The 15,000-nt window shown below is 45.4% G+C and overlaps 1 protein-coding gene across 1 annotated transcript in view; it reads right to left on the reverse strand.

Moving 5' to 3' along the window:
* Nucleotides 1–4,620: 4,620 nt before the first annotated feature.
* Nucleotides 4,621–15,000, reverse strand: part of hs6st1a (heparan sulfate 6-O-sulfotransferase 1a) — a 40,009-nt gene continuing 29,629 nt past the window's right edge. The window contains exons 2-4 of the mRNA XM_083633512.1: nt 14,249–14,471; nt 12,667–12,915; nt 4,621–8,020 (exon numbers count right to left, since the gene is read on the reverse strand). Of these exons, the coding sequence (XP_083489638.1) occupies nt 7,691–8,020; nt 12,667–12,915; nt 14,249–14,471 (802 nt within the window). The 3' untranslated portion in view covers nt 4,621–7,690. The remainder of the gene's footprint in view (nt 8,021–12,666; nt 12,916–14,248; nt 14,472–15,000) is intronic.

Raw genomic sequence — 15,000 nt, forward strand, 5'->3', positions numbered from 1 at the left:
ACACACACACACACACACACACACACACACACACACACACACACACACACACACACACACACACTCACTCACTCATTATGGCCTGAGATTTGTGTGTGTAGGCCATAATGGGGTTGTGGGATCCCTCAGATGGACTCTGGCCACTGGCCAGTGTGTCAGAGCTGCAGAGCGCTGTCTGCCTGTCTGCCTGCCTGCCTGGGAGGTTGCCTACTTTATTGTTCGATGCTTTAATATCATGGGAGTTGATTTTCTGTCTGCCTGGAAGATTAGCTGAACCCTGGGTGGAAGGTCAGATCACCCCCGGCCGGTATCCTGTTTCATCAGATTGATTTCACCGCGGAAAGAAAGACGAGTGTGTGCTCCAGTACTGGCTTGCTTTCTCCTTCTGTCCTGTGTGCTTACCTGTTGAGGGGATTGGGCTCTGAAACTATGTGAATTATCTGTGTATAGAGGTTTATGCACATTGTGTATTTAACGCCGATGGTCCATGCCACTGGTGAAAATGACTCAACCAGAACCAGAGACAAAAGACCAATCTCTATTGTGAGCGGTGCCAGAGCCAATAGGGCAATCTTCCAGTACTACAATAGTCTGGCTCTGATGTGTGTAGCAGAGGCACTCAATATGAACTTATCTGCAGAATGGCATGCTGGAAATAAGCGATCATAATGCCAAAGCTTCTTTGTCTGCATGAAAGAAGCATGGGACCAGCAATGGGGAAGCTGTGGCCAGTTTGACCTCCTAATAATGGACTACAGCCAGAGTCTATACAATCACTCAGAGCTGGATTCCCACTGCAGTATCAGGCAAGCACTTTCTCTCTCTCTCACTTACACACACACACACACACACGCACGCACGTACGCACGCACGCACGCGCACGCACACACACACACACACACACACACACACACACACACACACACACACACACACACACACACACACACACACACACACACACACACACTCACTCCCTCACACATTCAGTCGAACAAAAGCTGTGCAACCCTCTGCAGTAGCTGATCCAGTATTGTTTGTTTAGTCCAGCTGCACTTGACATGACAGTGACCCGGAGCTATGGGGAGGATTAAAGACTGTACCAGCTGTCAGAGCTCTCCTCTCTTCCCTTCATTTCCCCTCTTATTCTCTGTTCATACGTCAGGCCCATCCTCCGTTAACTTTCCTCATGGCTCACCTAAAAGACCCTCTCTCTGATTCCCCAATCCTTCCCATCTCCCTTACACTTGCCCCCCCCCCCTCCCCCCTCCAATTGCCTCTGCTCCTTGCTGTCCAGGCACATTATTCTCCCGGCCTGCCTCTGGTCCGGTCCCGGGGGTCAGAGTTGAAAGCTCACTGGGCTGTTGATGAGATGGCCGGGGTGAAGGTCTGCGTCTCTCCTCCCTGCTCCTCTGCGTGCCCCACCAAGGACATGGAATGATATTTATACCCCGGCTCGCTCCCCTGTCTGCCCGGCGGCCTCCATCCCCGCTCAGAAAAGGCCCGACCCGCGCTGCCACGGCACAGGGAGCAGAGGATGTGTGTTTGTGTGGCGCCTACACTCAGGACGTGTGTCAGGTGGGGCAGGCCCGCAGTGTCTGCAGATTGAATTAGGCCGTACATCACTGCTGACAGGGCTGAGGCTGTCATTAGAGGGGAACAGGCTGCTTTATGGGGTCACGGTCCTGTGGTTAGTGTATGTGAGTGGTACACATGCCCTCCAGCCAAACACCGGCCTGTGGATGAAACCGCAGTAAACTAGAGGGAAGCTTCACCACAGAAATTGTAAAAAAAGAAAAAGAAAAAAGACTGTGTGCAAGACTGCGGAATATATTTACTCAGTGATATTACTTTCCCACAGTAACAAGTAGTGTAAGTAACTTCAAGTTACTGCATGACTTTCTCCAGCGCTGGCACACTATGCTCAAACTAAGTGTGGAGGTAGGTCTGGCTATGTGACACTACTAAACTAAGTGTGGAGGTACAGTAGGTCTGGCTATGTAAACTAAGTGTGGAGGTAGGTCTGGCTATGTGACACTACTAAACTAAGTGTGGAGGTAGGTCTGGCTATGTGACACTACTAAACTAAGTGTGGAGGTAGGTCTGGGTATGTAAACTAAGTGTGGAGGTAGGTCTGGTCTGGCTGTGAGACTACTTGCTGCGTTTTTGTCCTAGGTAGGCAAATAAATAAATAGGATGCAGTTTGGCTGATTGCTGACTTAATTTGTGTTCAAGTGGATTTAGTTCTATAAGGAGGTCAGCTGGCTAAGTGAGTTGTATGTTTAGTTCTATAAGGAGCTGGCTAAGTGAGTTGTATGTTTAGTTCTATAAGGAGCTGGCTAAGTGAATTGATTTAGTTCTATAAGGAGCTGGCTAAGTGAGTTGATTTAGTTCTATAAGGAGCTGGCTAAGTGAATTGATTTAGTTCTATAAGGAGCTGGCTAAGTGAGTTGATTTAGTTCTATAAGGAGCTGGCTAAGTGAGTTGATTTAGTTCTATAAGGAGCTGGCTAAGTGAGTTGTATGTTTAGTTCTATAAGGAGCTGGCTAAGTGAGTTGTACAGTATGTCACTTTTTAAGGGCGTAGCAGTGTGTGTGTGTGTGAGTGGCTATCAAAAGTAATGTAATACCCATTTGCAAAAACCCAGGCTTGAAGGCGGACTGGCCTTACCAGTGTTCAGGCATTACTACTGGGCTGCCAATGCTAGAGCCTTAATGTTTTGGCGACAGGGGACTCCTGACAACTTGATCTCTGGGACCCCCCTTTGGCTAAAAATGGAAGCCAGCTCTATCACAGACTCCTCCCTGTCAGCAATGTTATTCTCTAAATTAGAAACGCCAGGGGCTCTTAAGAATTGAACCTTTGTGGTAAAAAACTCAGTCAAAATCCTTAACCAGATCAGAAGAGTTCTGAGTATACCCGATGTCTCCGCTTATATACCAATTTGTTTTAATCAGACTTCTTTGCCTGCACGGTCAGACAGAACCTATCGTGCCTGGAGTGAGAAAGGGCTGTGTTCAATCAGAGACTTATACATAGACGGCCATTTCACCTCTTTCGACCTTCTGAGGAGGAAATTTGAGTTGCCCAACACGCATTGGTTTAGATATCTACAAGTCAGAGATTATGTATGTTCTAAGTTTCGAGACTTTGAAGCTCTCCCAGACGAACACACTCTCTCTGAGGTCTTGTTGAGTCCCCCCCACTCCAGGCACCTTATCTCCAGACTAGTACACTTATTCGATAACTATAACAGGGCCTCCACTGACAAGATTAGAGAGGCATGGCAGGACAAACTTGGTGTCGATCTATCGTAGACTATATGGGACAGGAGTTTGTCTACGGTCCAGTCTTGTTCAGTTAACAGCAGACATCAGCTGATCCAATTCAAAGTTACTCACCGTCTTCACTATTCCAAATCGAAACTGCACAAAATCTACCCATCTGTCTCCCCACTATGCGATAGGTGCCAGGTAGAGGGTACATTGTCACATGCTTTTTGGCTTTGCCCCTCGAAACTGCACAAAATCTACCCATCTGTCTCCCCACTATGCGATAGGTGCCAGGTAGAGGGTACATTGTCACATGCTTTTTGGCTTTGCCCCTCAATATCCGGATTCTGGGCCAAAGTTTTCGACTGGTATTCTAAAGCCTACAGAGTAACTCTTAAACCGGAGGCTGAACTTGCCATTTTTGGCTGTTCGGATTCCTCATTGCTCCTCTCCATGGCTGTGCAGCAGTCCCTTACACAGGGGATGATTGTTGCCAAGAGACTCATTTTGAGAGACTGGAAGTCCCCCACTCCACCCTCCTTTCAGCTGTGGCTGACAGATATGGTCTCAGTGGTGCGCATGGAGAGACTTAGGCCTCTGAGGACTAACTCGATCGGAAAGTTCTCGACCATCTGGGATCCGTTTCCGAACTACTTAGGCGAGGTCAGAAACGGGTAACTTGTAATTTGTATATTGTTGCACACATGTTTACACAAGTTGAAAGCACTATGTTGTAATGTTTTTTGTTTATTTTGTTTTTTCTCTCTTTTTTGTCCCAGTTTGAATTCGTTTACTTGCTTTCTTGTTTTTGTTTTGTTTTTTTAATCATTTAAAACAGGTATGTGTCATGAACTGGATATGGGACTAAGTTTATGGGGTGGGAGAAAATGTTTCCTTTCAGATTGAACACTCGCAGTCGGACAATGTCACATTGTATGTAACTTGTCTGAGGATTGTTTGTTTTGGGTTTTGTCCCGTCTGCAGTTGTACTGTTGAATTGATGTCTGAAAACGAAACAATAAAAATTATATACCGTACATAAAAAAAAGTAATGTAATAGTATAACGAGTAACACAACTGATTACTTTTGATATCAAGTAATAAGTAATGTAATATTACTTTAATAAGTAAAAAATAACTTTCTGAGTAACTTGCCCAACACCAGTGTTAACTGAATATGCAAATACACTATGTTCAATACCTTGTCCTTGTGTGTGACCTCCAACAACGAAAAGGTCATAGGAGTGACTTTCTTCTCGCCGAAACAATAAGTCATCAGTGTGTGCATGATAATAGAGAGTTGGATTGGAGACATCACAAATCATATGCAGTGACAACCACAACACAATCAGGTCTGTAAAAATGAAATATTTTAATTGGTGGCTTGATGATTCATTCTTGCAATCATAAGAAAAAAACCAGAATGATGCAAACAGAAGGAGCCAGAGACAGACTGCACACCACTCCAAAAAACAAGTCTCTTATCACAATCTCTTAAAAAAATACCACAGGATGATGTTAGCGATGCCCGGGTTGGTTCATTTTCACAAAGGAAAGGCTGTTAAGACATCAGATATACATAGTGTTGAGACATAAAATGTTTGAATATAGCATTACAGCGTCAACTTCTGGAATCATTTCAGTGAAAGGATTCATTTTTCCTTCCCACACAGCTTTTTTGGGGAGGACAGTGGGATATGCTTTTGAGGACTGGGTGCATGTTGCCTTCAAAGACCTGATCCAGAACGGTCTTTAAGTCGGATGGTCGCTTGAAGGTTTACCATGGAAATTGCAACGGTCAATGAGCGGCCAATTACACGCTGCCGGCCATAGCTCATGCGGCACAGATACGCAGCTCCACAAGGTCACGAGTAAGTAAGCAGTTTGGGCTGAAAATAAACATACAGAACAGTGAGAAATGTCAGGAGGAAGAGAGTAGTGCTGTTCTAACAGTTCTGGATCAGGACTTTAACCACTAATTCAGAACCAGATATTGGTTTGGAACCTAATACTATACAAGTAGGTCATGGGCAAAATGCCCCGAGCCCCAATGGTGTCAAGTCTCCAGTCTCCGCCTCAAGAATACAATGAAGGAGCAGTTACTTATAAAAAGAACAAATATCTCATTACGTATCCATTTTCCCTGTCCAGATTGGGTTACTTTCATGGCCACACAAAAAGCAGCATATTGACTCCTCTCTCTCATCAATCACCTCTGATCTGAAAAGAGCCAATCAGAAAGAGAGACATGGGTGGGACCGGGTTGATTTGTAGAAATGTAACAAGGGCGGTGGGTGTGACTTTGTTTCCCCTCAGTTCTTACCTCAAATCTATTGTCAACAACAGGATGCAGCACGTTATTTATGTTAAGACCGAGGAAGCCACTCCCCTGCATTCACCCTCTGGATGGGAGCAAACCTGGACATTAAACTTGATTCAATCGCACTGTGACAATAGGGTTTCCCCTCATAGAAATGTCCTTTCGCTCGGATTCTTTTGTCGGTTGTAGATTTTGCCAACAAGGATGAAGACAAGTCACAAGGAAAGTTTTTAAAATTTAAATTAGGTTTTCAGACGATTCCTGCGATACATCCCTCGTACATAACCAAGGCATGGAGAGGAGACAAGAAAGGGGGGTGGGCGGGGGGGAACAGAAGAGAGTATGGCGTTGGAGCGTTGCCATGGCCACACTGCTGTGACAGGGACTTCCTGTTTCTCCACCAAACTGCCTCCCTCCACAAAACAAACGAAAAAGAAGCTAGGATATTGGTCATGGTACCAGTCATTCACTCGCTCACAAACACATCAGGCATTCCCTCTCAGTCACACACGCATACTATTTACAAAGGCATACACAGATGCCAATCAAAGGCATACTGTACATACTATTTACACACACACTCGCACACAAGACATCCACACAGACAAGCACGCAAAGTAGTCAGAAAGTACTGTAGTGTAATGCAGACATATGATCTGGCAATAGTTAGGATGTCCATGGAGTTACACATGATCCCAGTACATAGAGGCACTACTACCTCGCCTCCATCTACTCCTCGGGGTGAAACCAAGTAAAACAAACAAAAAAAGGTCTCTCACATGAATACTCTACCTACAGGACACTGGCGGCGCTGCATGCCCTTTCAGTGGTTGGGAGACTTGTTTGAGAACACAGCTCTGAAAAAAGAAAACTGGGGAAAAAATAGAGAGAAAATGTCACCCGCTACATGAAGGATTCACATTGCCATGGTGACCAGTCGATCCAGAACTCCCATTTGAGCATTTGTCTGGGTTAAGGCTTCCAAAGCGCCAGCATGGTTTCCTGGCACCACCTGCGGCAGGCTTGCTCCTCTCCCGGCTTGGATTTCTTCACACCTATGCAAGATTGGGTTCTATAATTGGCTGTCATTCTGTGCAGGACTGAGGCAAAAAAAGAAGGAGATCTAACTACAGTTAAGGGATAGGCGCATTGGAAGCCTCTAACAGAGAAACAGGCCACTCCCCCCCCCCCAATCCACCCATGGTAATGGCTATGGTCCATTGTACGTCCATCCAATCTATTAGCTATGATTTATAAAACAAACAAAAGTAAAGAAATAAAGGAATCACTTTTCTTTAGGCAGCAATATTGGTCTCAGTGTTATTACAATTCTGCTTTAAAAAAAGCATAAAACACAAAGGAAAAAAACAAAAAACAATCAAATCATCCTAAAATGAGAATGAGACCGTCACTATACTTGACGGAGGCGTGTTCATGGTTGAAATGGAGGCTGATATTTTTTTGAAGCAAAAAGCTTTAATACATAACATTGTCCAACTTTCTTTCTTTATTTCTGGTACAGTCTTTTTTCTGCACCGCCACCATTTCCACTTCCTTTGTTCAGTTCAGCCAATAGGATAATTTCATAGTTTCCCCAGTTCCTTTGCGATTGGAGCATTCCATCCAGGAAGTACACTGGTCCTTTGCAAGGATTTAGTGGGAATTCACAGCCTTAATTATATTTTCTCATGCTCCATATCAGGCCACAGAGAACGGGAGGAATACAGGAGGAGGAGGGGGGAGAGGGAGGGAGAGATGGATGAGATAGTTGGCTGTCAGCAACTCTTAAAAATATCTCTCCTCTGCTCAGTCAGTGATGACGATGGGAGGGATGGAGAAAATGGGAGAAGGGGGGGAGGGCAAGCGAATGCTAATGTCAACCGGGCAAACCTCAACATGAGCTGATGCAATCGACCAAAGCCCAGGTCTCCATAGCAACCGCCTGGACCCTCACCCCAAAGCTCAACTCTCCAGTAATGTCAGTCTGTCTGTCGGTCGGTGGGCTGTTTGACGCTGCAGGCCCCAGCCTCTGTGTGTGTGTGTGAAAGCATGTGTGTATATGGGTATGTGGCTCACACGGTGTGCTCCCGCTCTGCTGCTACCAGCGGTTGATAATCTGATTCATGTAGTCCTCGGTGGGGAGGCGGCTGCCCCCCTCCTCTGTTCTCCCCCCTTCGTCTCCCTCCTCCCTCTCCTCCCGCTCCCCCTCTGCGTCCTCCAGCATCAGGGCCGACGAGCTCTGCCGGCCGCGGGACGGCCAAAGGCTGACGCCCAGGCCCAGGCCCTGGTGGCTCTGCTGCAGGTGGTTCTTGATGCGCTGCTGCCGCCTCTCCTGCTGCCTGGTGAACTGGTAGCGCTGCTGGAACAAGTCCCGGGCGTAGTCGTACAGCTCCATGTCCAGCTCGTTCAGCTCCTCTATACGCTGGACCTGAGGTGGGAAGAGGGAGGGAGAGCATGCACAGTTTTCATTCAGGTTCCAGTGAGGCTCCACATGAAAACACTATACAACTAAGTAACAGTCAAACATCTGGGAACTTCAACAGAGCTTTCTGTGTCTAATTAGAGATTCATCTTTTCTCACTCTATTCCATCCTGCTGACTAACACTGACCGGTTGAAACTAGGGAAACAAACCATGAGTGCATGGTTAACACACACTCAACATGTCGTCATGTCGTCGTCCACAAATTATGTAGTCTTCCTTACAGCCAATCACTTACAATAAGTAATTACACAATATGTAATTATAGCGCCCTGCTTGGGTTAATCAATGTAATTCTGAAAATGACAAACCACAGCAGGTTGAGATGTGTTTTGTAGATACATCTCAGATATTGTGTGCGACACAAGGACAAATAAACAAACACCAACACTCCCACTGGACCCATTAGTGTAATTTTGAAATGGTCACAATGTGGTGGTGAGATCTGATCAGTTGTGTGGCACATATCACACGTGACACATCGGACAAACAAAAGAATGTTAGACCACCCCCCTCGGCCAATACTGTTTTACTCCTTGGCAAAAAGTGCAATTTTCAAATTATTGCACCAGAGCAGCATTCCTCCAAGTTTGATCAAAATCCAATCGGTGGCATCTGAGGATGAACTAACAGGAGACAATCCATAGTCCTCTACTGATTTTAGTGTGTGTGTGTGTGTGTGTGTGTGTGTGTGTGTGTGTGTGGGGGGGGGGGGGGGGGGGTGTAATTATTAAACCTAATGAAGAGTCTGAAGCAGGTCATTGGTTCTACCAAATAAAGAGAAACAGTGAGGAAGAAGCGGAAGAGAGGGGGAAACAGAGATATAGTGAGAAAAAAGGGGAACCATATGCAACAAGGGGAGAGAGGAGGGGAGCACAGATTGATAGATACAGTGGGTCTGTGTGGGAACACCCACCTTACTACAGCTGACGCGCGAGACTAGACGGTGGGGTAAAGCATGTATATCTCAATGGGCTGACTCCTCACCAAAGGACGGTGCTGCGGCTCTACACTACAGGATTGGGGATTCAACAGCAGGTACATAGACGTCTGTTCAGATGTGCGTTTAATGCGGTGGTTGAATCCCCGATCCTGTCTGCCTGGGCTGGGCTAGCAGCTGAATGCTAACTATGCTGGCTGGGAAGAACGGGAGGATTTCCCCCATGCTGACCCATTGACCACATGGCTATGACAAGACACCGCCTGAATGTATAGCCTGGTAAACCATCCGGTCACATGAATTCAATTTTATTTTTTTCGTTCTGCGGGACCATCTGGCCTCAAGCCCAGGGCGGAATCTACAAAGATCTGCCTCATAGTAGACATCATAACCGGCCAATCAGGAACGCCGCTGGCAAAACAGTAATAGCTGCCTCGATGGCACTCTGGCTCTAGCAGTAACGTCAATGTTCGTCGAGTTTACACAGCCATAAGTGCAGTTATTGCAGAAATATACTCAATAACAACAATTAAACAAGTACAGGAGTAACAGTGCAACAGTGGAGTGTCTCGCCAGAAAAGATTTCCGAGTGGATTTGGATTTGACTGGATCGGTGATTGGCCACCCACTGAAATGACTGTGCACAGCTTGTCCAGACACACAGTCCAGACGGAACTGCAGAGCGAAACAGAATGGAATGTGAGTTCTGGGATCCAGATGTTTTAACCAAACTAACAGATTGACAACGTAAGAAAAATAAAAGACCCTGTTAAGTTACACAAAGTTTTTACAAGATCTGCTCCTGGCTTCCTCAGGGAGAGAGAAACACAGAGAGACAGAGGGAGAGTCTGTAGGCAATATGTGGAGCGAGATAACAGAACTGTGTTTGATGTTAGGATGCGTGTGATGTCTTCGGCTTTATTGACGTGTGTATAATCTCCCGCACGTAAATCCAACATGGAGGGGCAAATGTTTTTAATTAAGAATATCCCTTTGAAATGCGTGATGGACCGCTGCATATCATTTGCGAGCGACGTGTGCGAGGAGGAACAGAGGGAAGCGGCGCACGGCGAATTAAGAGTTGTTTGATCGACGACACGTGGGACACAGGCGCAGCAAGCAAACAGACTGATGACCTGACATTCATCAACACAAAGACTTCCTATATCACAGAATAGGCGTCAATGCATTCAGAAAACTGCTTCAATTGAAAAGTACTCACTGAGGCCTTGAAGCCAGGATGGTGTATCGTGATATTTTGCGTGACAATACTGTAATGATACGCCAATCACAGATCTTTTAAAATCGCAATATTGTATCATAGGACCTCTGAGGTTCCCTTCTGGGACATCATTTGCAGTAGAAAAGGTAAATAAATGATATGATGATTAGGGATGCTCGATATATCGGCAATCATATCGGTATCGGCCGATGTTAGTCATTTTTTAACATATCGGTCATATCGGTATCGGTCAGATGTTGCAATGTTAATATCGGTTATCATTATCAGCCAAATTCTTCACATTGATATGAAATAATGCAGTAAATCTATGATTTATGGGCTTTTCCAAAGGCTTTGCAAATAAAGAAATGCATAACTTGCAATGCAATGTGTTTTTCAGTATGTACAAAATGTGATGATCATAAAAATGTGGTTTTATACAGATCATATCGACATCGGTAAATATCGGTTATCGGCCATAACAGCAATGCTAATATCGGTTATCGGCATCGGCCAAAATTTTCATATCGGTGCATCCCTAATGATGATATGATAAATGATCGTAATGATATCGTATCGTGGGGCCTCCCATCAACTGCCTATTTCATTTTTGTTTGTTTTTTGTTTGTTATTTAAATAAAGAGATTTCATTAATACACACTCAGAATGCCACGCACGCCCGTCAGACTCGCCAAGTCTCAGTTGGGCATTTCTCACCTCCCTACTGGTTTTGAATTATAAATCAGCAGTTTGCTGCGTACTGGAGGCTGTTTTTTATTTTATTTTGCTGGTAATTGAGCCTAAGAACTCCCACATTGGACCAATCAAACTGTGAAGCACATCTTTCACTTTGTTTGCTATCCTTAGATGGCGTCATGCCAACTCATTTCACAGCAATATATAGGACCACAGTGTGTCTCTCTTTGTTGCTCATCTTCTTTTTTTTACTCAGATATGATCTATTACTTCTTTTGAAACGTTGTTTTGTTTATTTATATCTGTAATTGAATGTGCTGCTGCCACATCTTCTAAGAGAGATTGTGATCTCAATGGGACTAACCTAGGAAAACAATGCTTAAATAAATGTCATTTCTTCCCTTGAACTCTTTTAAAAAGAAAGAATGAAAATACTATACAGAATATAATTGTCATATTTGATCCATTAAGCTCTCTGTAGAATGTGTTTGTGAGACAGTTTCTGTCTCTGGATCCTCTTCTAATCTGCTTCCCTCACTACCTTCCCACAGTCTGAATTAGGGCTGGGCGATATGACGATATATTTCGTCTGGACGATAGAAAATGTATTTCGTCTGATATGATGCTCTATCGTTTATATCGTTGTGTTGCAAATCACACTCTTTACGCAATATTGTCCGTCATTTCGATGACGCTGTGCTTTCTTCATTCTGTTTTCGTTTTTACTAACGTCCACTGTCCACACACGCACCAGACTCTGTGTCAACAAGCCCGTCGTGTCCCTTTATAAGTGGCACAAATCAGCCGTGAGTAGGCTAAAGAGCAGGGAGATGTTACCTCCACTCCGTCCGCCTAGCCTACCCAGGCATTTGCGCTGTGTTAAGTCCGTGTTTGATCCATATTTGCGTGTCCTCCTAACGTTAAACCTGGCAAAACATCTCCTCTCATCATCCCAAGGAAATCCCTTGAGGGCTGACAACAAAACCTCTATCGTTAGCTTTAGCTTTTAGCTTTCCCTGGGTGAGTTGTGTTGGTTACTTGTTCTTCTTCTACCGTTTTATTCTTCTTCTACTGAACATGTAGGTATTTTGACGTTGACTAAAGAAATACTGCCGCCTAGTGGCCGCTTTTAGATATGATTCCAAATTAGTGCTTAAATCAAACGCATCAAATGCTAGTGTCCTCTTTGAAAATCGAACTGGTGGCGTGGTTCAGTTTGTGTTTCATTCTACTGCCCTGCAACTAATTATTATTATCTGTGTTGTAAAGAATAGCCATGCTTATCTGTATTCTGAATGCATGTATCCTTTGTGAGGTTTGACAACATTTTAACGGGTTTAACTGCTACATAAATAAATGGCCATGTGGTCATTTTATATAAACTATAAATAGAATTGACAGAAAATATGCTATATCGTGATATATATCGGTATCGGGATATGAAATGATTTTATCGGGATATGAGATTTTGGTCATATCGCCCAGCCCTAGTCTGAATGAAGAACAGAACATAGGCCCTTTTCACAGCGACCCTGTTGAGGTGGTAAAGCAGGAAGTAAAGCAGGTGTAACCAATAAGACCAAGGAGGGCCCTGTGCACTGGAACACCTAAATGGAATGGAACCATCATTAATGGTATTGATTACACCTGCTTTACTTCCTGCTTTATCACCCCAAAACGGTTGCAGTAAAATGGGTCTATAGCCTACTAAAGACGACTGGCCCGCCCCACTAACCGTAGCATTGTCCAGGTCCACCCCGGCTGCCCGGGTGCTGTTGTACTGCATGAAGGGCCTGATGAAGCGCAGCCTGAAGGTCCGCTCAAACAAGAACTGGGTTTTCCTCTGGTACTCCGTCAGGCCGAAGAAGGCCATGTCTCGCAGGTTCTTCTTGGCTGAGTCCAGTAGCAGCTGAGCCCTCTTCTTCTCGGGAACCGTGGACATGTTGTAGCAGCCGACGAGGCTCAGGTCTGCTAGCATGCGCACCTACAGCCAGGGGGAGAGGAGGCGGTTATAGAAGTGAGTGGGTACCGTATGTTTGTTGAAGAGTGCTATAAGGATCTATCCTTCAGCTTGAGGTGCTCAATCAAGTAACACTTATTATTTCTTCCTGCTTTTGATTTGTTCTTTAGATAGACAGCATGTATAGTGGAGGCAGGGTGACACTATATGAGGGTGAGGACAGGAGAGTGGGAGAAAGTGAATCAGTCACTTCATATACCAGCCAGGTACAGTATGAATTTGTCTTTGTGGCATTGTTGGTTGGATTCAAACTTACAAATTTGAGAGTACACAGTGTCCAGTATGCCTTGTGTGTGTGTGTGTGTGTGTATATGTGTGTGTGTGTATGTGTGTGTGTGTGTGTGTGTGTGTGTGTGTGTGCGTGCGTGCGTGCGTGCGCGCGCGCGTGTGTGTGTGTGTGTGTGTGTGTGCATGTGTATAACTTCCTGAAGCCAGAGTAATAACACCCTATGGGGCACAGACGAGATAAGCTGGCCAACACGCTGAGGTGGGAGACAGATAGCGTGAGAAAAGGAAGGTGTGAATGTGAGGTGGTTTATAGACCAAATCACCGTGACGTCACCATGTAAACAAATTTACTTCCGGGTACCACTTGGGGAAGGCGGCAGGTTTAAATGTGCGTGTTGTCAAATAAATGCTGTCAAACCCTCTCGTTGTTTTCGGCCGACTACTTTCAATTTAAATGGTTAAACGGTTGGTAAACATGCTTGTCCGACGTATCTAGCCTTTCTTCTGTGTTTGTTTTATGTAGTGTTAGCTAGCTAATAACGTTTGTTTGACTGTCAAACTCGCTGTTTTTTTACGTTACAGACAGAGTAACCTCGCGTCACCAGGCTCTTCTCGGCGAGAAAGAGCCTGGTACAGACAGAGCTACTGACGCCACGTCAATTTAATTTAGCTTCAAGTCTACTCTAGTCTGGTCCAACAGGTAAATTAGCTAGTCTGGTCTCCACTAACGTTAGTGAAAGTGTTGTTATGAATGATATTAAACAACAACACAACACGGACGAACCATTTTTGTCTTCTTTGTCTGTTTTTGTCTTCAACACGTCAGTTTGTGCCGTCCACCGCCATTATAATGTGTGGACCTCAGGGGTACCCGGAAGTAAATGTAAACATCCCGCTGATTTGGTCTATAGCCAGTGGGCTAACTCTGCCTGCCTGTGTATGATATGTCTACGCACGTGTGTGTGTGTGTGTGTGTGTGTGTGTGTGTGTGCGTGTGTGTGTGTGTGCGTGCGTGCGTGCGTGTGTGTGTGTGTGTGCGTGTGTGTGTGTATGTGTTTCACCCCCCTACCTGTCTGTTGTTGGCCAGGTTGTAGGGACAGTCCATGAACTGCTGCAGGGTGCAGCCGGACCAGTCAGAGCCGTCGTAGCAGGAGGGCAGCTCCTCGGGCGTGGGCGTGCGGCCGTCACACATGTGCAGGGAGGTTTTCCACGTGGCGCCGCGCTGCACGTGCCTCCACTCGCTCAGGTAGCGAGACACCGGGTCCCTCAGCAGCGTGATGTAGTAGAACTTCCTGTTTGGAAAGGAAAGAGAGATTTCCATTCAAACCTTTGCCTCAACTTGGAGAGAAAATTGCTTTTGACACGGGCTCAATCAATCAATAGGGAGAAACGGTCAGAAAGAACATTCAATAAAGACAGTGCCTACAGGAGACAGGAATAGAAGCGGAGGCAGCACCGTGCCACATAAATACAAGCTTGTGTGCAATTTTGACGGTGTTGCAAAGGTGCAGAGTGAGTCGGATTGATTCTTCATAGTTTTTGTTTGTTTGTTGTTATGCTGGGGGAATTAATGCTTTCCCGGCCAGTGGAACATCATAGACAGGAGGAGATGAGGCAAACATGGAGGCGGGGAGGGGGTGTGCTTGGGTTCTTCTTGAGAGAGAGAAAGAGAGAGGTTGGGGAGACTATTCTTTAGCTACATCAGGTGTAATTCCTCACTTGCCCATGCGGTGGCACTGTTTACAATGGTTTGCCGCAGCAGTTCATTTTAGAACCACGTAGCTCAAAGGGAGTAATGCCTACAGAGGTTGTCGTACTTAA

The sequence above is a fragment of the Poromitra crassiceps genome, assembly GCF_964638095.1.
Source record: "Poromitra crassiceps genome assembly, chromosome: 3".
NCBI classification, from domain to species: Eukaryota; Metazoa; Chordata; class Actinopteri; order Beryciformes; family Melamphaidae; genus Poromitra; species Poromitra crassiceps.